We start from the raw sequence: 20,096 nt of genomic DNA, 5'->3' as shown, positions 1-20,096 counted from the left end.
CTGGCTGGATGCCATGGGGTGCAGGGTGGTGGGTTGGGGCTGCTGAGGGACATGCAGGCTGTGCATGTGGCTGTGCTGCTGCCTGCACGAGCTCTCAGCTTCCTGCACAGGAAATAAGGGGGTGGGGAGCTTTAAGGGGCTGCTGCACGCAGCGACCATAGAGCTCAGGGGCTGGAGAGAGCGTCTCTCAGCTGATGGCCGCCATGGAGGACCCCGCTATTTCGATGTTGCGGGACACAGATTGTCTACACGTGCCCTACTTCGATGTTCAGTGTCGAAGTAGGGTGCTATTCCCATCTCCTGATGAGGATAGCGACTTCGACGTCTTGCCGCCTTACGTCGATTTCAACTTCGAAATAGCGCTTGGCACATGTAGACGCGGTGGACGCTATTTCGAAGTTGGCACGGCTATTTCGAAATAGCCGGCTAGTGTAGGCGCAGCTACTATGTCCCAGCCAAAGGGACAGAATTTCTGCATTCTCCTCCTGCCCCCAACTCTTCAGTGGTCTAGGCCGCTGCAAAGATCAAGGCAGCAACTTCCTTGATCAATCCCCAACAGACAGGGTGGGCAAGCATCTCAGCTTTTAGAAAGCAGAGTTTTTTTCTTCTTTCGTGTGTCATTTCAGGGATAGCCAGTTACCAAGCCAAAATTCCTGAACCATTCAAAAAATATTCATTTTTGCTGACAGACTCCTGCCCCCGAAAGGAGTTCATTTCAAGCCTCTTGAAGAAAAAGGCAAGATTTATGCCAGGATTGCCTTTCAATCAGTGGTAGATGCCATTGATAAATCTTCAATGGCAATGGCTACTGCCATTGTACTGTGTAGGAAGTCATGTCTTCATGCTTTCAGGTGTCTCAGGGAGACTTCGAACACCCTTGAGGACCTGTCCTTTGATGAGACTCATGTATTTAACCAGAAGACAGATAAGAATTCCAGTACTGCCCTCTGCTCCCTAAAAATATATGCTTTCCCTCAATGAATATTTCATAAGTAGTCATACAAGAGGAGACTGATGGCTCAACAGGTCTTCCACCAGAGACCTTATGAGCCATCCCATGAGAGGCAGTGGACTCAAAAGACCTAATTATCCACACCTTCCTCATCAGATTCTTCACACACACACACCCCCGCCCACCAACCCTTTTCTAGGTGTTTTTGATGGAAGCTCAAGAGCTGTAAACCATTAAGACCAGCACCTGCCAATCCCTACACACTCTGGGGGTTGCCCAACACACTTTTTCCGTAGCTGATGTTTAACAGACAAATGTGTGAACAACGTCATACGTGATCATTTGTCTCTCATCTGCATCTTGTCCCCCACCTCTTTTCAGAGCCCATTGTCATGAGAAGATTCTCTGAGCAGTAGAATTCCACTTAGAGCAGGCTCCTCTTTGGTACCAAGTTTTTAGCGGCCATATTTCCTAATACCAAAGGTATGAACAAGGGTGCACATGAGGACAAAGGGGTGCCACTTTCAGAGTTATCTTCAGATTTTGGACCCTGTGAAACAGTGTGCCTAAACTAGAGAGCCATTTATTTCTTAAATGATGATAAAAGTTCCAAGATAGCATGGCAAATCTTCATCCTGGCCAGATGCTCCTGAAGACAAACACCTGTACCTCTTTATACCATTATATAAATGCCAGAGATGATGGTAATGTTGGTTAATGTAAAACAAGGCACCTCCTGGAGAGGAAACTTGCATATTTTGTGATTTATTTTTTTCTCCCCACCATAACATTTGGTGGTATAAAGAAAATAGTGTAACTATTTGTGAGAACATAGAAAGCTCAACTGATTACAGCAAGACTAGTACAATAGTGGTACTAGGTTTACATACATGGCAAACATTTTGTACGTGGCTTTACTCATATTCATATTTAGAAATTCACTCAGGTTGGAACTCCTAAATCTGGCATTCTGTGGTCCAGCAACATCACTGGATCAGAGAGCTGGGCAGGAGGGTGCAGTCCGCATTCTCAGGCAGCACTCGGGGCTGACTGCAGTGGAGCCTGTGTCTCCCCAGCTTCCCCTTGGGAGGCCAGGCACACAGGGCTGGGGCTGGCATCCACCAGCAGCCTGGAAGGCCAGGGCAGCTGCACAGAGCTGGATCTGCATCCCCAGCTCAGGCCGGAGACAGCTTCCCCAGGCAGCCCCAGGGCAGCAGGTAGGGGAGCAGCCCAGTGGCAGGGGGAGTGGTAGATTGGGGGCCGTGGCAGGAAACCTTCCCTGATCTGGTAAATTTTCTTGTCTGAGACCGGACAGGTCCCCGATCATGCTGGATCGGGGGGGTGGAACCTGTACCGATCTCTGGGATATGGGCACCAGCAATCTAGTCCCAGTCTGTCCTGCTTTGAGGCAGCATGAGAATTCACCTGATTTTACTCTGCTTTGACACTTGGCTATGTCCTGTATTTCTGTTTATCTAGATAGCGTAACCCCCACAGTGGAGCTAAATGCCCTTTGCATGAAGCTGGGAAAGAAACCAATGTATAAACCTATTGACCCTTACACAGGGATGAGACCGACCTACAACTATAATATGAGAGGTGGTGCTTATCCTCCACGGTACGTACTAGTTTTTCAGTTTTGTCACCAATCCCCTATTCTTTGAGATTCCTTTCTTTAATGTGTGTGCATTGCTGCAGATACCATTTGAATAACATCTGAAATTAAAGCATGCCATAAAGGGACACTCAACTATAGCCAGCATATTATTTGGAAATTACTCTTGTCCCAAGTAACTGCAATTTTTTTTTCTTAAATCATATTTCTTTAAATTTTTCTCTCTACTTTGTGGGGAAGAATTGAAACAAGGAAGTGGGGAGTTAAACAAAACAATGAAATTGTGCATTATTTAACAAAATAAAGTGAAAACATTTCCTCAGTTACAATCTTGGGTGTGAAGTAAAATAGGCAAAATGTGTAGACATGTTTTATTCTGAAGCTGACTGTGTGCTTTCATGAGTATTGACTGTGGTCTAAAATACTTAATTGTGTATAAAAATCCATTGTTCCTTTACTTAACTAATTTGAGCGTATTAAAAACTTAATCTATTATTTACTTCTGAAACACAGGGATCGAAATGTTTAACTTTTCCTTACATTGTAGATACTGTACATTTTTTTTAAAAGTCCTACATTAAACTCCTTTAGAGTTAAGTTACTGCATTCAAATTGAATCTCTTCTGTGGAAGCTTATTACTGAGCTCAAGTTGCAGAGACTCATTGGTATATCTTTTTTAACCCTAAATATTTGCTTTGTAGCTTACCAGTGGTTTTAAAATAGGCAAGCTTTCTTTTCTAATTTTAGGTACTTTTACCCATTTCCTGTTGGACCCTTACTTTATCAAGTTGAGCTCTCTATTGGAGGACAGCAGTTTCATGGGAAAGGAAGAACAAGACAGGCTGCTAAGCATGATGCAGCTGCGAAAGCACTGAAAATTCTGCAAAATGAGCCCCTGCCTGAGAAACCAGAGGTAGGAATAACCTGGGAATGTCTGAAGTGTGAATTGAGGTACAAGATGAAATACAGTGTTGTGTCCTTTGCTAGTTTAAAAAGAAACTGCACTTTTAGAAGACTAAATTTTATGGGCTTAACACTCGCTAGTATCTAATGGAACCACTTATAGCACAAATAGAACTACACAATCAGGGTTTTCTTGTGAGGTCATTTTCATTGCTTTGTGCTGTCTTAATTCTTGTAGCATTGTCTACTACAGACTGATCCCTTATAGGCAATAAGCAGCAGGAACAGATAAACTGGTAATATTTTATCCAGTGATGACAGCGTGCTTTGGGCTGTACAAACCTATGATGAAAAATCTCTTTCAAGCAATGGCAACTTAGTTCAGACACCTCTACTACAAAGTGTCAGTATGAGTTTGACATCCTGTAGGAATTTTTCCAGGAGTGTGCATAAACACTATAGACATTTGTAGAAGCTTAGGAAAATGTGAGCCTATTGAAAGATGAAGGGATTGTATCAGATGCATGAAGAGGTATGGGTGTATTGCTTGGGAGTAAGTTTCTAGGTGTACCTTGGGAGAATTTTCTGTCTTAAATTTTTAAACTTAAACTTAATACATAACTACACTGAGCAACAGTGCATACTGAGCATGTGTATTTTAAAAAAAAAAAAGATACATGAGGGCTCCAGAGGTGAAGAAGAAATGCTTGAAGTCAGTTTGGATGATGGAGAATCCGGATATTTAAACTTAATGACATGAGTGGAGAATGAGAGAATTACTCTATTTTCTGAATGGACTGGAAGCAAAAAACTAGAAGCCAGAATAAATTAGCTTGTGGTATTCAGGGCCACAGATAAACTGTTGATTAGGCTTATAGTGCTAGACTTAAAGACTACGCATTTACTGGCAAATCTCTGCCTTAATAAATAGCAAACATTAATGCAGAAATATTTCTAAAGATTTTTTGTGATTTCTCCCCCTCCCCAGTTTGTCCGTGAAGTGTCAGCTGTTTACATTCTTCATATATATTTTATCATTTGAGCGAATCTAGACTACAAATCATAACACAGCTATTATCTATGAAATAAGCTCTGGGTTTTTTCTTGGCCTGCCCTCGCTTGTGTGCTTCCAAGTGGTGGGGGAATGTTAGTCCAGTAAAACAAAATCTGGGAGGAAAATCCCTCTTAAGTGGGAAACGTTAAGTTCCAAAAATTCAAGCAGGGAGGGTATGAATGCATTGAAAGCTAGATGGAATTAAGGAAGATTATTTTGATGTGGTTAAAACAATTGTGGTAGTTGATATTTTGAAACTGAAAGGGCATCAGCAGAGGTGGCACTGAACAGGCTACTACACTTAAAGGGTTTCAGATAGACTGCACTGAACTGTTAGGGTTATTGCTTAAGATCTGAAATGATTGTTCTGTGTCTTTCATTAAGAGCCTACCGTGGTGCATCAGAAAAGTGTTATATCTTTCTGTAAAATCCTTTTGACAACTGCTTTTGGGTCTTAAGTGCCAGATGTGTTAACTAGGTTGTCTCCTTAGGTGCGCTTCCAAGAGATGAATCTTTTAGTATGTTGGTATGGCCTGAAGAGCTGTCATAAGCTATGGCGCACAGAGTATATGCCTCAATTCCATTCCAGTGGTCTTTATGAACATTGAGAATACTTACCTGTGTGTCTCTGTACTGAAGAAACCACAAATATTGGATGTTTTTATTGTGAGGAGCACACTGAAATTTGCACATCCCTCTGGAGTGTTTGTAACTTAAACAATGAGTATTGTTAATGCGTGAGAGAAAGTAAAACTGACTGAAAATAAGTGAAAATGGCAAGTTTATTTTGTTTACTGATGTTTCTCTTTAGTTGGGTGGTAGAACCATAAATGGTGAGTCATAAACTAGTTTTTTAATGCTTAATATCTTAATTTAAGATGGTAGTAAGTCAAATAAGGAAACTTTTTTAAAAATTAGAACTGTTTTTAATCTGACGAGGTCTCATCAGGGTATATTTTCCAGTTTTTGAAAAAAATCTCTCTGCTTTTCCATATGGTGCTGTGCACTGAAGAGATTAATAAATTTGCATTGTTTCTCTGCACTGTGGTCCCTTCCACATCAATGACTGACAGCTCAAGTTTCTCGGTCATTGTTATTTTAGCTTTGTACCTTGCTTGGAACATTAGTGCAGTTAAGGCCATAATAAACTTTTGAAATAATGTGATGTGCACAAGACTGCATCATCACAGGACTAGCACTCTTCTAAGGAAAAGTGCATGATCTTAGACTCAAGTATTTGATTTTTAGGCATCTTATGAGCATTGCATTATAATAAATTGTTTCTCCAGTTAGAAATATCTGCAATGCAAATGATTAAAAAGAAGCACGTGGAGAACACATGACTACCCCAGAAACTAACCATCATGCATGACAGTCCCACACTTGGAATTCAAATTTTTCCTGCCTTTCTCTTGTCTGATAGTCTTACAAATTCCAAATAGCTGATGAGACTGCAGTACATTTGTGAAACACATCAATTTGGAAACCAGTTCATTTAATGGTTGAGTTCGCTTTAACACTTCCAAAAACGGTTTTGAAGTTTATTTGCTTTTGTAATGCATTTCTTTCCTTCCCTCAATGAGCACTTGTGCAAATGTGTAATCTTGTCAGCCTTTTGCATAAAACATGTCTTTGTCTAGACTACGTGTGGCGTATTGTACATTTTCATGAAAAGTGACGTACAGGTTAGACAACTTAAAGATTTATGAATTCCATAAACTGGTTTGTTAACAGTTTAATTCTTGAGAACTTTATTGAAATGATTATGCTTCTTTTAGGTTAATGGAAAAGAACCGGATGATGAAAATCTCAATAAATCTGAAATAAGTCAAGTGTTTGAGATTGCACTTAAAAGGAACTTGCCTGTGAATTTTGAGGTATGTTTATTTTACAAGTTCTAGAGTTATTCTTTGTTAGAATATTAGTTTGAAACTAATATAAAATTACTAAGTGACCATTTTAGCTAAACAAAAATGACCTTTAAAGTTTCATGTTAGTTGTGAATATGCTTTTATCACAGTGCATTTCAAGCTGATCATTCCAGAGCTGTACAGCTTAAAAAAAAGTGCTATTCCATAATTGGCACCCTGTGCAAATTATATCACATGTAAGCAATTCAATTGCAGGATAGATCATGAATCATGCTTTTTGAAAATGAATCCTGAAAGGATCTTGCACTAAACTTCTTTTAAATCAGAGTTAAGAAAGGAAAGTGTTTAAAGTGTCCCTTTAAAGGCAAGTTATAGGAACATTTGTTTATTTGTGCACTTAGGTGAGTGGCACACAATGTGGAATTGCACAAAACAGGTTCCCTTTCCATATGACTTTAATCCTCAAGAATCATCATCTGTTCCCTCAAAATTGCCCTCCTAGCTTCAGAATGATTGGCCTCATATGCACAAACTATTCTGCCTTTTGTTACTGCCTCCCTGTCCCACTCTCTCCCAACTATAGAAGTTATATTAATTCCTGTCATAGAAACCTCTTTTTGCACTAAAATTTTAATTTATCATATTGCTGTGATGTTCAGAAGACATAATGATTCTTCATATAAACCCCTGAGTTCTTATGCAGTAAAACTCAATTGTGTATCACTGACAAATTTAAGTTACATTTTCAGTCGTCTGCTTGTCATAGACTTGGGTTTAAATTTTCATTTATTTTTCATCTCTTTACTGTCAATTAATATATGGGGATTTAGTGTCTTTAAAGTGTGTGTAGAAATACAGAATAAGTCCATTCAAAGACCCAGTAAGTTGTTGCAACAGTACCTCATGTTTCTGCAGTGTGCTATGTATCTGAACGAAAAGCACAGTAGAAACACTAAACTAAAGGAAGTCAATATTTGGCCTCGTGGTCATGTCATATGTTCAGAAATTTTATGAAGGGCCAGGTAGGGAAGGCTGTCCCTCACCGTCCCTCATCCCTTATTCAACCCTCCTGCCCCCTAAGAACCCCATTGGGCTTTCCTTCTCGTCTCCTCTCCAGCCCCCACTGGCCAGAGCACCAGGACTAGTGGTGCTGCAGCCATGGCTCCCAGTACTTTGAGGCAGAGGCTGCAGGCAACAGCAGGTGAAGGGGAGGGGCTGGGGATGAGATCCCACTGTGGGAGCTCAGGGGCCAGACTGAATGATCTGACAGGCCTGATGTGGCCAGCAAGCTGCAGTTTGCCCCCCTCTGCTTTTGACCCTAAAGAATGACTTCATACTGATCAAATTATTGTAATATGAATCATATTAATGGGATGATGTGAGTTGGGTAGAAATGCACACTCAAAGAGGAACACTCGTGTTTTCGGTTGAAAACTAAACACAATTTAAATATGATGTGGATGTCTGCAGCATGTGAAGTCTGCTTACAGCTTGCTGTACGTACACTTTTCTAGATACAAATATTTTAGAAAATTTGGAATGGGTTGATGATTTCCATTCTACTTAGTGATGATGCACTGAAACAACCCCTGTTTGGATTGTTTCAGGAATGTTACCTCATGTGAGTGTTCTGCCTTTGAGAGTTTCTATGAGTGAAGTTTGCTATAACCACTGTGCCCTACCATTTTTAATAAGTGTTTATCACGCTTTCACTCAGTTTTTCCCTCTGAAACAGGTGACCAAGGAAAGTGGTCCTCCCCATATGAAGAGCTTTGTAACCAAGGTGTTCGTTGGAGAATTCATGGGTGAAGGTGAAGGAAAGAGCAAGAAGATCTCAAAGAAAAATGCTGCAATAGCAGTCCTGGAGGAACTGAAGAAACTTCCACCCCTTCCTATGGTTGAGAAAATGAAGCCACGAATCAAAAAGAAAACAAAATCAATAGTGAAGGTAAAAAATACTTCATGGTGGACTCAGATTTAACTCTTGTAAAGTGTCATAGGAGAGGGACATTCCCAAGCTGATCATAAATTGCCTTTTCAAATGCTGAACCATCACCAGCAGTCCAGTGCTGCAACTGAGATGTTAGTTAGCCAGCATCCTCTCTTAATGGAGCTTTTGGCCTTGGTGTAGCACTATTGACTTTGAGAGCAATGAGAAAACATGGGAAAATGTTCTCCCTAACTAGTTCTCTCCTTTTCTAGTGTTTAATGGCATTGTAGTTTGTTGATCAGTTTCCGTGGTGCCACCTCCCTCCAAGGCTGCGCTTTCAGCACTAGTTTCCTAACATTCAAAATAAGCTGAATTTGTGATGCTTGCTGGTGGCAGGTTATCAAAGAATTAAGTTGGCTACTTCTGTTTGGCTGTTGGTATTGCTCTTTTGTAGTGTTTCATGAAGCAGGTTTTGGTGTTCTAGGGAATCTGAAGCCTAGAATTGACTGAATGAATTGGCACACTACATTTGTGATGACTGTACTCAAATATTCACAAGTGTCAGCTTGTTTCTTCAACGTTATTTCCACCTTAGCTTCAAACAAGCCCAGAATATGGCCAAGGAATGAATCCCATTAGCAGACTTGCTCAGATACAGCAGGCCAAAAAAGAGAAGGAGCCAGAGTACATGCTCATCACAGAACGTGGTCTTCCAAGGCGCAGGGAGTTTGTTATGCAGGTTTGTATATTGATTTCAGATCTCTAGTTACCTGGCTTTGATTTGTTTGTTTGGTTTTTGTTAGCTTAGGGTTACCAGACTTTACAACAACGACAAAGTTAGCAGGATTGCACTCATCATTCCATTGAGCTCAGTAGGAAGTATTTCCTCTGACTCCATTGGAGCAGGATAAGGACTCAAGACAGCAGATCTCTTCTATTTTGAGTCCTGTTTTTTAAAAGCTGGATTGGCTCCTCGAAGACTCATCTACATCATGCTCTTTCCTTTAGCAAAAAATCCCAGTATGAACAGCAAAATGCTGTTGTATGTGCTAATATGTGTACTTTGTATATCTAGAGTCTGAGTGAGGTTCATTGAAATGTAGATCTGAGAATTCCTTGGCTTTTTTCCATTTCCTTCCTTCTCCCAGTAGATGTAGTCCAGTAATATCATTCTGTGTTGCAAATTCCAGTAATTTGGTAGAAGTTGTGATAGTAGGTATTTCTCCTGATTTGTGGTTGATTAACTACTATCCTCTAGTTAAAGTGCTTAAATGCTTTCTAGCCCTCTATCTATTGTGCTGAGCAAGGCAGAAACTACCACTGTGTCCAAGGATGTGAATTCTTACTGCACCTATGAGAGCTACGTAATTCTGAGCCAATTGCTTTACCGGTGGACTTACTGAATATAAATTTCCTGGCTTGACAGAGCATTTAAGCCAGTGCCAAAGTGAGATCATGAAATATAGCTGAATGTTCTATTTGTATGTGCCTTTATTCTGTGGGGTTCTTAATGAACGATATCAATAGACAAACTTTTTTTTTGGTTTGGTTTTTTATTTGTCCCTGTTCCTTCCAGGTGAAAGTTGGCATGCACACAGCTGAAGGAATGGGTACAAACAAGAAAGTGGCTAAACGCAATGCGGCTGAAAACATGCTGGAGCTCTTAGGTTTCAAAGTCCCCCAGCCTCAACCCCCAAAGCCAGCACTAAAAACAGAAGAGAAGGTAACAGAAATTGACCCAATATGGTATTTCAGCAACTGTTGAGTGAAATGACGACTAGCAGAGGTGGTCCGGGGACAAGACTATATCAAGTTCATACTTCACACCTGAGTACACTAGATAAGAGGCAGAAGTAACCCAGCCACGCTGCATTGATGAAAGGGAGTTCCAGTCCGTAGTCTGTTGGTATCCAGGCCCTTGTGGATTTCTGAACAAGGATATAATCATGGCCCTATGCACTAGCCACTGGGTGCATAGCAGTGTTGGGGCACACATAATACTGGTGGTCCTGTGTTTGGATAATAAACCTGTTCCTGTTCCTGACTTACGCAATTATAATGTTGCCAGAGGGTCATCTCTGCACAGAATGGTTCAGAGTCTGGAATATTTAAGGTCATTGGTCTGAGTACCTAGGCTTCAGTAGGCCTATATCAGACCTCATAATAAAAATGTTCTGTAGCTTAATAGGAGATACTGTTGGGTACTTAAAACAATTGAACAGGTTTTTTCCTTGGTTGATACCTTTAGAAGTCTGACTACTCCTGGGTAACTTGGCATACTTCACAATGAGGCTTGAAATTAACAGGGTATTTTTCTCCCTTTGTGTACCAGTTTGTCACTGCTCTAGGAACCATGAAAAACTAATGTTCACTAAACTGGCTATGCTTCATTAAACTCTTTTCATGTAGATCCTAGGGAAATAACTTTGGCATTTGATTTCTTGAGTAGGAGTGGTGAACTGTTCCCAGATTTGTAGAATGCATGGACCCAAAACTTGGCTTAATTTGAAACGATGAATTAATTAGGTGTTGTTTAACAAATTCTCTCATTTAACAGTTAGGGTGCAATACGGTAATACTTTTCTTTTGATAATGCATAGTAATCAGGCCACTCTTGAGGCTGTGCTGTCAGCTTTAAAGAGTCAAACTAAGCTTGCGTATTTTCAGCCCAGGTTCATTTTAGCTCATTCAGTTTAACAATACCATCCAAGAGTATCCACTTCTGAGCAACGGTGCTTTTTTTCTATAGTACTTAGTCTTAGACTAAATGTAGTTTTGCCTACTTAGTGTGTTTATAGACCACTTAATTTGTTTTCTTCTTGCATGTCTATATAAAGATTAATTTCTGGGCATGCCACTGGAAGACTTTTTTTCTAAAGTTTTATGATACTTCAGTCACTTAAATCTTGAAATTTTTAAGGCAAAGTTAATGGTGTTTGGGTTTTTTTTAGACACCAGTAAAGAAACCAGGAGATGGAAGGAAAGTAACCTTTTTTGAACCAGGCACTGAAGAAACTTCAACTAGTAAGTGAAATTACTGAAAATTAATTTTATATGGGTGCATGTTCATAAGACATATTTCTCTCTTGATTTGATTGCTGCACTTAGCCTGCTGTGTGTATGGTGTACCAGACTAGCTTGCTTTAAGGAGCCAATTCATGGTTTGATTTATGCAAATGGTTCTGGTTCTAGTAGAAAGGTCTCTGAGCATGAATTTGTGTGAATCAGTCCTTAAAATTTGTTAAGAGGGACTTGATTCTGCCCCAAGTTACACCATCTTCCTGCTCTGAAACCCCAGTTGCTTCCAATATCATTTTCCTGGATTGTGCTCTGGCTTTATCATCCCTTCCTTCATCCATTTCTATTGTTATTCTGAGTCCTCTAATGGCATAGTCCTGTCCTACCTAACTTATTTATTCTACCATGATTCTTACCTCTGCCTTTGGTCTGACACTGGACCTGCACTTTTCCGTCCTCCTCAAACTCACCTGATATTCTCCCATGGTACTCCTTATGGACTGTCCAGGGATAAAGGGACAGAACACCTGCAAAAAGTCACTACCTTATCTTTCAGATCTCTTAAATTTAACTTCTGCCGTGGTGCCTACAAATAACTGCTAACTGAAAGTGGTTAGGCAGATAGTGAGCTGTGGCTTTTGCTTGTTGTATGATAGGCATGCTTATGAAACCCATGTTCCTTTTTATGTGTTTCCAATCTCAGCTGCCTTGTTGTAACCTAAACTATAAGTTGCCTTGGTCCAGATTCATTTAACCGTCTGTTCAGTCTTAGCATAGTGAAGTCTGGTCTTTGTGTGGTGTCCTTATGCTTCTATTGGAACTCAACTAATGTGATATAATAAGAGACCTTGATGTCAAAGGCCACCTGGAGTGTGGAAGTGTAAGAGAGCTCCATTGGAAAGGCTGTGATCTTAGGGATAAAGCAATACCTTTAACTGAAACAGCCATTGCGTTCAATGAATAATTCAGCATAGTGCTGCAAATACTACCTAGGATGCAGTTGCACCCTTTTGTACCAGTTGAGATGAATCAAACCCAGTAAGTTTCACTATGTTTCAAACCTAGTCAAAGCTTGTACCTCTGTCTTTTTCAGGTAATAAAGATGATGATTTTAGGATGCCTTATCTCAGCCATCAGCAGCTTCCTGCTGGAATTCTTCCCATGGTCCCAGAGGTTGCACAAGCTGTAGGAGCCAATCAAGGACATCACACCAAAGAGTTCAACAGGGCAGCCCCTAATCCTGCCAAGGCTACGGTAACAGCCATGATTGCTAGAGAGCTGTTATATGGTGGTACATCTCCTACTGCTGAGACCATATTGAAGAATAACAACTCACCAGGCCACGTACCCCATGGACCACTCACTAGGCCCTCTGAACAGTTGGACTTTCTTTCCAGTGTTCAGGGAATCCAGGTAAATGTTCAAGCTGGATTATACTGGAAAAATATTATATAGGGTTTGCCATACTAAATTAGATAATTTAGTTTCATAAAACTCTGCCAGGTGCTTCTGACTCAGAGTACTTCAGGTGTCCTCAGCTTTCTATCAGTTATTTTTCATCAGCTGGAAAATCTTTTGAATGTGAAGTTTTAGTATTAGAAATATGTATTTCTTTGATATGTGTCTTCCTTTAATTCAATGCTACTATAAAGTCTCTTTTTAAGAAATGGGGTTAAGTTCCATTTTGTAAAGTGTTTCCTTAATGTGGGAATCAGCTGACTAATGTTGGCCGATCCAAATTTCAGTTTCTGAAAAAGCCTGAGTACTTTGACGCTTGCTGTAGGCTATAAATTATCCATCATACATATTCTCTTTAATCAGAATTTACATTTCAATGACTCCACTGCATTAATACAGAAAAGAATTTCATGGATAAATTGTATTGGAAAGAATTTCAAATGACACTTATTCATGGTTGGAATAAAGTAACTTTTTTACATGACCTTTCACCTGGAAGACTTTCACGAGCTCTTGTAAATGGTCAAGAACGATTACAAGTTCAAAGTTAGGTTACACAATAAATGATTTTACTAATTTTTAAATAAGCATTGTGCAAGTAGAGTGAACATACCTTCTTGGTGAAGGCAAGTACAACATAGTAGCTGGAATAGGTTTACTCTTTTCAGAGTTCATTGAGAACAAGTATTTTTCTGTTTTTCCCCCTTCAGGTGGAATATAAAGACTTTCCAAAAAATAACAAGAACGAGTTTGTATCTCTTATAAATTGTTCCTCTCAGCCACCACTGATCAGCCATGGAATTGGAAAGGATGTAGAATCTTGCCACGATATGGTATGATCATCATCGCTGTTATACTATCTTCTTTAGTCTGCATTGAGCAAGGGGTGCAGTTGATCACTCAAGATGTCATTTCACAGGAAAATTCAAATATCTATGGTGTGCAGTTGCTATCTGCCATGTTGCAAGTCTCAGAAGCACTTAAATTGATTTACACTTTACTGATTATGTATTTCAAATGTAGAACAGACCTTTTAAATGCTAAATATATGTTCACCATTTTGGTGTATAAAAATGTACTTGCTTTCTTATTGTGTTGTGCTCAGTTATTTTACATGATTGTTTAGTAAAGAAAATGTAGCAAATGAACTTTCAGAACATAAATTACTTATTGGTATTTTCTCCCTGCTAACTGGGAGATGCTTTGTCTGATTCTATAATTTCTTTGGACTTCCTGTTGGAAGCATACCATGTTGGGAGCAATGTCGTTCTCATTAGATAGTCCAATACATTCTCAAACCTACTGGGTTTTAGAAGAAGATCTGTAACAATAGTTTTAAACAATGGTTCTTTGTGAAAGGATGAATCTCCTAGAATGAAAGTTTTGAAGGAGAGACTGTCTTTGTACTAGTCTGGAAGATGCTTATATTGTTGATGATATGCACCTAGTCTGGTAGAACACTGAAAAAGTTTCATTTCTGTGCTCTTCAGTGGGGAATTTGTGTTCTAACCAATAGCCTCGGACTGTTAGCATGGCTGCTTTTTAACTCTTAGGTGAAATATAATTTAAATCACACAAATATATCTTTATAATTGGCTTCTTTATAATGATGTTATAATGTTTTAAATTTGCTAGAGATTTTTTAACCTGACTTATGTCTTCAGTTCAAAGTTTGCAAAGATGTAGATCCTGTTCAAAGAATTTATATGAGTAGGTATACAAACCAACATAATAGGAAAAGCAGTAAATTTGGGGAAGAAACTTTGAGCAGCCTTGCGAAATAATTTTTACTGTCTCTTGCGCATGCTTTTTTATTTTTAATTTAGGCATATGACATAACTAATCTTTAACGTTAATGTAAACCAAAAATATTTATTTAAAGGGAATAGTCCAAACCTGATCCGAACCAAATAACTGTAAAATCTTGAACCCATAAGACTCCATGTTTCTCACATAATGACAATATACCCATAGTTTGTTAAACACTAGTTACGCTATGTCTATATTTTCACCAGTATGTAACTTCGTAGCTCATTTTTTCCTGAAAAGCATTTTCTGGTTTTGTTCATTTTAACCATATATAGCTGGTCTCAGTATGGTTAGAAATAAATAATTAGTAATGACCTCTTTAAAGACACCAGTTGCAGGGCAGTGGTTGTGATGTATTTGGCAGTGAGGGATCCATTGTTCCCTCCTGTGAGAACAAATGCAGTAGGAAACCCAAAGCCATGGCATCCTACCACTTTATTATAGTACTTATAGGATGCTCTTAAATGATGAAACCTTCACCTTTTACTCAGTACTAACTATGCTAGCAAAAAAAGATTAGACTTGGCTTTCCTCTTGTGCACAGAGTTTCAAGTTGGGGAAATTTGAGGAAAGGGCACGTTACAAACACCAAATACTATCCCTTTTCTTTAGGCTGCACTGAACATTTTAAAGTTGCTGTCTGAGTTGGACCAACAAAATACAGAGATGCCACGACAAGGAAATGGACCAATGTCTGTGTGAGTGAAAGCAATTCTGGACAGTATTTTTTCCTTGCAGTAAAATACAAGCAGCTGTTACCTGTAGTGCAGCCTTACCTCAGGCACATAAAATGTTGTAAGGTTGGTTTTTATCATTAGGGATTTTTGACCAGAAGAATTACAATATCAAGCTATATCATCTTGGTAAGAGGGAGAGAGAGCAAGTTTTATGATTACACTTGCGTGGTTTTATGACCAGTTGAACAAAAATTATTGGGTTCAATACAGGAGATAATTGGATAAAATGTGATGGCTTGAGATATATACAGGAGATATAAGTAGATTATCTGATTATCTTCTGTTCTTATACTCTATGAATCTTATTCTTTCTTAGTCATTTTAAGAAATGTTTAGTAGTTCTTTTTCAGTAAATCTTCTATCTGTGTAACCATAAACAGACTATTCTGTTTAGCCAGTTTACTGTCATCTAAATTGTTTCTACTATGGAATAATAAATGAATTTCTTTGCTGATCAAAAATAATGTTCTTTTGCAGGAAGTTTGAGTTAATTATATTGTGCAACTGGCAGTACGCTTTCTATCGATTCATAAAAGTCATTACAGGAGACTGTTGATTCATGTGAATATAAAGTCCTTTTTTCTGTATTGCAGCCAGAAAGTTAACAGTAGTGAAAATAGAATTACAATAGGCTCCTCTGAGTAACACGTTGTTTCTCATTTCTAGATGTGTGAAACAAGAAATGGAAAGTGACCCTCTCCTCAAACCGGCTAACTCAAACACTTTGGGACAAACACTGGACAGCACTGCCTGAAAAGGCTTTTGACTGGACCCAAACCTGAAAGCACCAGAGAAAATCAAATGCTTCCTCTTAATGTAACCTTACTGTTTTAGAGTGCTACAGTCTTTCCAACCTACTGTAGTATCTAAATCATAACCGTTGCTTTTTCTTCAAAGTGATAAATTTTTAGTTTCATTATACTGTTTTGATTGAAATGACACTATAAATTTTTCATTTAAAAGTTTCTTAATTGTATCTAGAACAATAGCACAGTTTAGAAACTTTGTCTTCTGAGACTGATGTTATCTGTGAACTAACTTGGGAAGATCATATCCATGTATGTAGTTACTTTGTTTTTATTGAAATAGCAAAGTTTCATTGGAAACAAATTTGTGTGCCCTCCATTTAAAAAAAAATAAAAAATAAAAAAGTCCAGGACTTCAGCAAACTTAGCTTAATTCTCCAACGGTTGTATGAATTAAACTTTTTAGGCATTTTAAACTTTGTTTGATCATTTTGGTTAATTTCTAGTTTTCATGAGGGGGTTGGGGGAACTTGAATGCAACAGGAATTTAAATAATCTCTGATCTATGTTTTAAAGATTGTGTGTGCGCGTGTGTGTGTGTATATATAGTGGCACACAACTCACTACATTACAGGATATGATCTCAATGTAGTGCATATAAATCTGCAGATTGATTTTCCTTGAGTGCTTTATACTGTTTAATTACATCTCCATGTAGGGCTGAAAAAAATTACCTATGTTTATATATAAACTGTGTTGCTTTTGATGTTGTGTTATTGTGCACAATTCTGTGCACAATAAGTTTTTGCATATGGTCCAGGTAAAGCACGATAGCCTTGCAAGTTAAGTACTGCTTCAGTTCATTGTTTACGCTGGAATTTTTTCTCCCCATGGAATGTAAGTAAAACGTAGTGTTTGTCACCAATAAATGGTAATACTAAAATTGTTTTGGTTAATTAATTTATTCTTGTATGCCATTACTGGGGCTCCTTTTGGATAGGATTTGTAATGCTTGTGATATAGTATGGGCTGTAATGTAAAATGATGAAGTAACTGTACAATGGTTAATCAGTAACCTATAAATAACGACTTTTTGGTAATGTGGCGGTTGTGACAAACTGGCTAGGCCAAGGAAATCGAAAAGTAAAATGGGTTCACTTTCTGTCTTTGGTGCCACAATATATTAGCTTAAATGAATTAATGGGAGCCTTACAAAAGTATAACCTGGCACAGCAGGTTGAAATGATCTCTGCCTAGATCTCTACTTTTACGTTTTCTTGCTTGCTTGTAATGTGTGTCATAATCTTAGTTTTGCAGAGTAATTTTGGCGGGTACTACTTAAACACCCAAAATCTTCCCTCTAGCAGCAAGAATTGGCACCATAGACTGACCGTATACCAGTGTTTGGATGTGAACTACCTTAAATGTATATTTATCTGGTAACCTGTAGCGGCTCTTCCTAAATATCTACATTGCAGCATGTGAAGTAAATAAAAGTTACTGCACATGCTGCTTATTCAAAGCTAAATGTCTTGGCCATATTAAAATTTATTTTGTTCACATTATTAAGCAATTGGAGCATACTAACTGCTTACCAAATTTTATTAAATCAGTTGTTTTGTGATCATTATAAGTACAAAAAGCATTGTAAAGTTTTTTTTTACATTTGTAGAATTAAAATGCTGTAAATTTAAAAATTAAAACAAAAGAGACTTGCCAGGCTGAGACTCTGTATTGCAAATTCTTACAACCCCGCGTAGGAATTCCCTGGCAAATCCTTTATCATGGAAATCTGTATGGTGGTGCAGGTGGTCGCTGTGCGTTGGTTAACTCTCTTCTCACTAAGCTGAACAGGAAAGCTTTGTAGTTCTGGCTGTCTTGGCTTGTGCAGCAGTTGAGGTATTACAGTGCTTCACGTGAACTTTTAACAAAACCCCATAAAAATATCAAACACCTAATCCTTTCCTAAAGGCACTGGCACCACAGGTGTATATGGTTCATTGGACACAGGATAAGGTCCCTGGCCTAAGTAGCCTGGAGGCAAAGCCAGATAAGCCAGGGACATCAGATTATTGGGAAGGGTTATTGTGGGCAGGGCTGAGACTGCTCGAAAGGAGAGCTGCTCCTCTCTCTTTCCCCCCCCCCCCCCCGCCCCCAATCTATATCAGCTTGAGTTGCTTTGCTCTGTTTTGGTTAATGTCCTATTTAGTCTACTCTTAATTCATGGTAGCATAGGACAACAGTGTAATAAACACCCACCTCTAATACAGAACTTTCCATTAGTAGCTCTCAGAATGCTTTACAAAGAAGGCTTGCATCATTATTGCCATGACACAAATGGGGAAGCCGAGGCACACAGCAGTGATGTGGCTTGTCCCACATCGCTCAGCAGGCTAATAGTGGACCTAAAACTAGAATCCAGGTTATCTGAGTCCCTGTCTAGTATCCATTAGGCAACAGTGCCTCTCTGCTAAACTCCTGTAGCTTTGATTGTAAAAATGTATGCACGTAATTAAAATGTACAGTGTTCACCATTGGCCAAACTCCTCCTGTTGAAGTCCAAGTCCCACTGCAGTCTGTACAGCTCTGAAATGTCACTACATAGAAGAAAAAGGCTTTTTTCCTTTATTTTCTTAACAAAGTACTGTACTGTATTTGCTTTTCTGGTCTCTGCTACAGCTGGATTGTGTACATCTGATTCCAAATGACGTGTGTGTTGACTGGTCAGTTCCTAACATTGGTGTTTAACTCCGAGGCTCTACGTTCCGTGTAACCTGCATGGCCATGCAGAAGGCTATGGACTGCACAAGTCCCCTGGCCCAGCTCAGCCGCTCCAAAGCTGCTTGGAAGAGGAGCCCCTCCCCTGGTCTGGCCTAGGCCTCCTAGAGCTGCCATGGCTAGGAAGAGGAGCTCTTCCTAGGATGGCCCGGCCCGGGCCAGCCCACTGGAGCTGCTGTGGTGGGGAGAGAGCTAGGTGGGGAAGCCTACATGCTAAACCCATTATCTACAGCTCCAGCCTGGAACTTATGCCCCCAGCCAGAGCAGTCCCCCACTCTGCCCCAGCCCTGAGCCCCTTCCTGCACCGCAAACCCCTCATGCCTGGCCACAGTTTTCTGCCCCAACCCTAACCCCCCGCCCACAACCCAAGCCATTCATCACCAACCCCACTCAGCACCCACAATCCTCACCCTCCAATCTTTTGCCCCAGCCTAGAGCCCCTCATCCCTGCCCCCGCATAGCCCTCGACCCCCAGACCCAAATCCTCTGCCCCAGCAGGGAGTCCCCTCCCACACTCTGAACCCCAGAGTCCCACCTCACCACGTGAGTTTTGGGTGCACCACATCACCTCCATAATGGAGCACATAACAAAATTCATTCCACACATGCATGTGAACAATTAGAGGGACCACTGCTGAGGTTCTGTACTGGGTTTGCCTGTCAAATCATGACTGAGTGTAAAGGAAACTTAAGTGTTAAAATCCTAGTCCTGTTCTACCCATCAGTCTCTGAACAATACACTAGCAGCCATTGAGACAGTGATTTTCCTTTTCCATCTTTGCTTTCTCTCACATGGTCAGAGCAGTTCTATAGCACTTGACATGTTTTTAGTGCTGTACAGACACTAATCCTTGCAGCATCCTTGGGAGGTAGGGGGAAAAATGAAGTTCGGCTGAATAATGTAATGACAGACCTGAACAGGGAGTAAATGGCTCCAGCACAAGGCTAATGGTGGTAACTTAATTTTACTCTTGTATAGGAAGCCAATTTTTGGCGAAATGGTGACTATTCAGCAGGAGCAGTGAGGCTTTGAAAATTCCACTAATGTGCTTTCACTAAGCAGCTCCTCATCTGTAGACATCACAGTGGCCTATCTGGTATTTCCAGTTCAACACTGACTTTTCAGGTCTTGCTTCTGACTGGCACCTTGCACGGACAGTTGAGGCAAGTTTCCCTGTGTTTCACACTCTTCTTCACAGCTCTGGTTTGCTGTCTGTGCAGTGG

At 39.8% G+C, this 20,096-nt stretch overlaps 1 protein-coding gene across 5 annotated transcripts in view; it reads left to right on the top strand.

Moving 5' to 3' along the window:
- The window catches only part of STAU1 (staufen double-stranded RNA binding protein 1), a 53,324-nt gene extending 35,510 nt beyond the window's left edge, over positions 1-17,814 (top strand). For 3 of the 5 annotated variants that reach the window (XM_075011473.1, XM_075011474.1, XM_075011475.1), the window contains 11 exons: positions 2,432-2,570; positions 3,316-3,481; positions 6,304-6,402; positions 8,114-8,344; positions 8,922-9,065; positions 9,903-10,049; positions 11,278-11,350; positions 12,438-12,757; positions 13,513-13,635; positions 15,224-15,309; positions 16,015-17,814. In XM_075011473.1, coding sequence (XP_074867574.1) covers positions 2,432-2,570; positions 3,316-3,481; positions 6,304-6,402; positions 8,114-8,344; positions 8,922-9,065; positions 9,903-10,049; positions 11,278-11,350; positions 12,438-12,757; positions 13,513-13,635; positions 15,224-15,309; positions 16,015-16,102 — 1,616 coding nt within the window. In that variant the 3' untranslated portion in view covers positions 16,103-17,814. The remainder of the gene's footprint in view (positions 1-2,431; positions 2,571-3,315; positions 3,482-6,303; positions 6,403-8,113; positions 8,345-8,921; positions 9,066-9,902; positions 10,050-11,277; positions 11,351-12,437; positions 12,758-13,512; positions 13,636-15,223; positions 15,310-16,014) is intronic. The other 2 variants (XM_075011476.1, XM_075011477.1) reach the window with 2 other exon arrangements.
- Positions 17,815-20,096: the final 2,282 nt, after the last annotated feature.

This window comes from Carettochelys insculpta, chromosome 17 (genome assembly GCF_033958435.1).
Source record: "Carettochelys insculpta isolate YL-2023 chromosome 17, ASM3395843v1, whole genome shotgun sequence".
NCBI classification, from domain to species: Eukaryota; Metazoa; Chordata; order Testudines; family Carettochelyidae; genus Carettochelys; species Carettochelys insculpta.
Note: the sequence above shows the minus strand (reverse complement) of the source record. Positions and strands in the feature narration are given on the sequence as shown.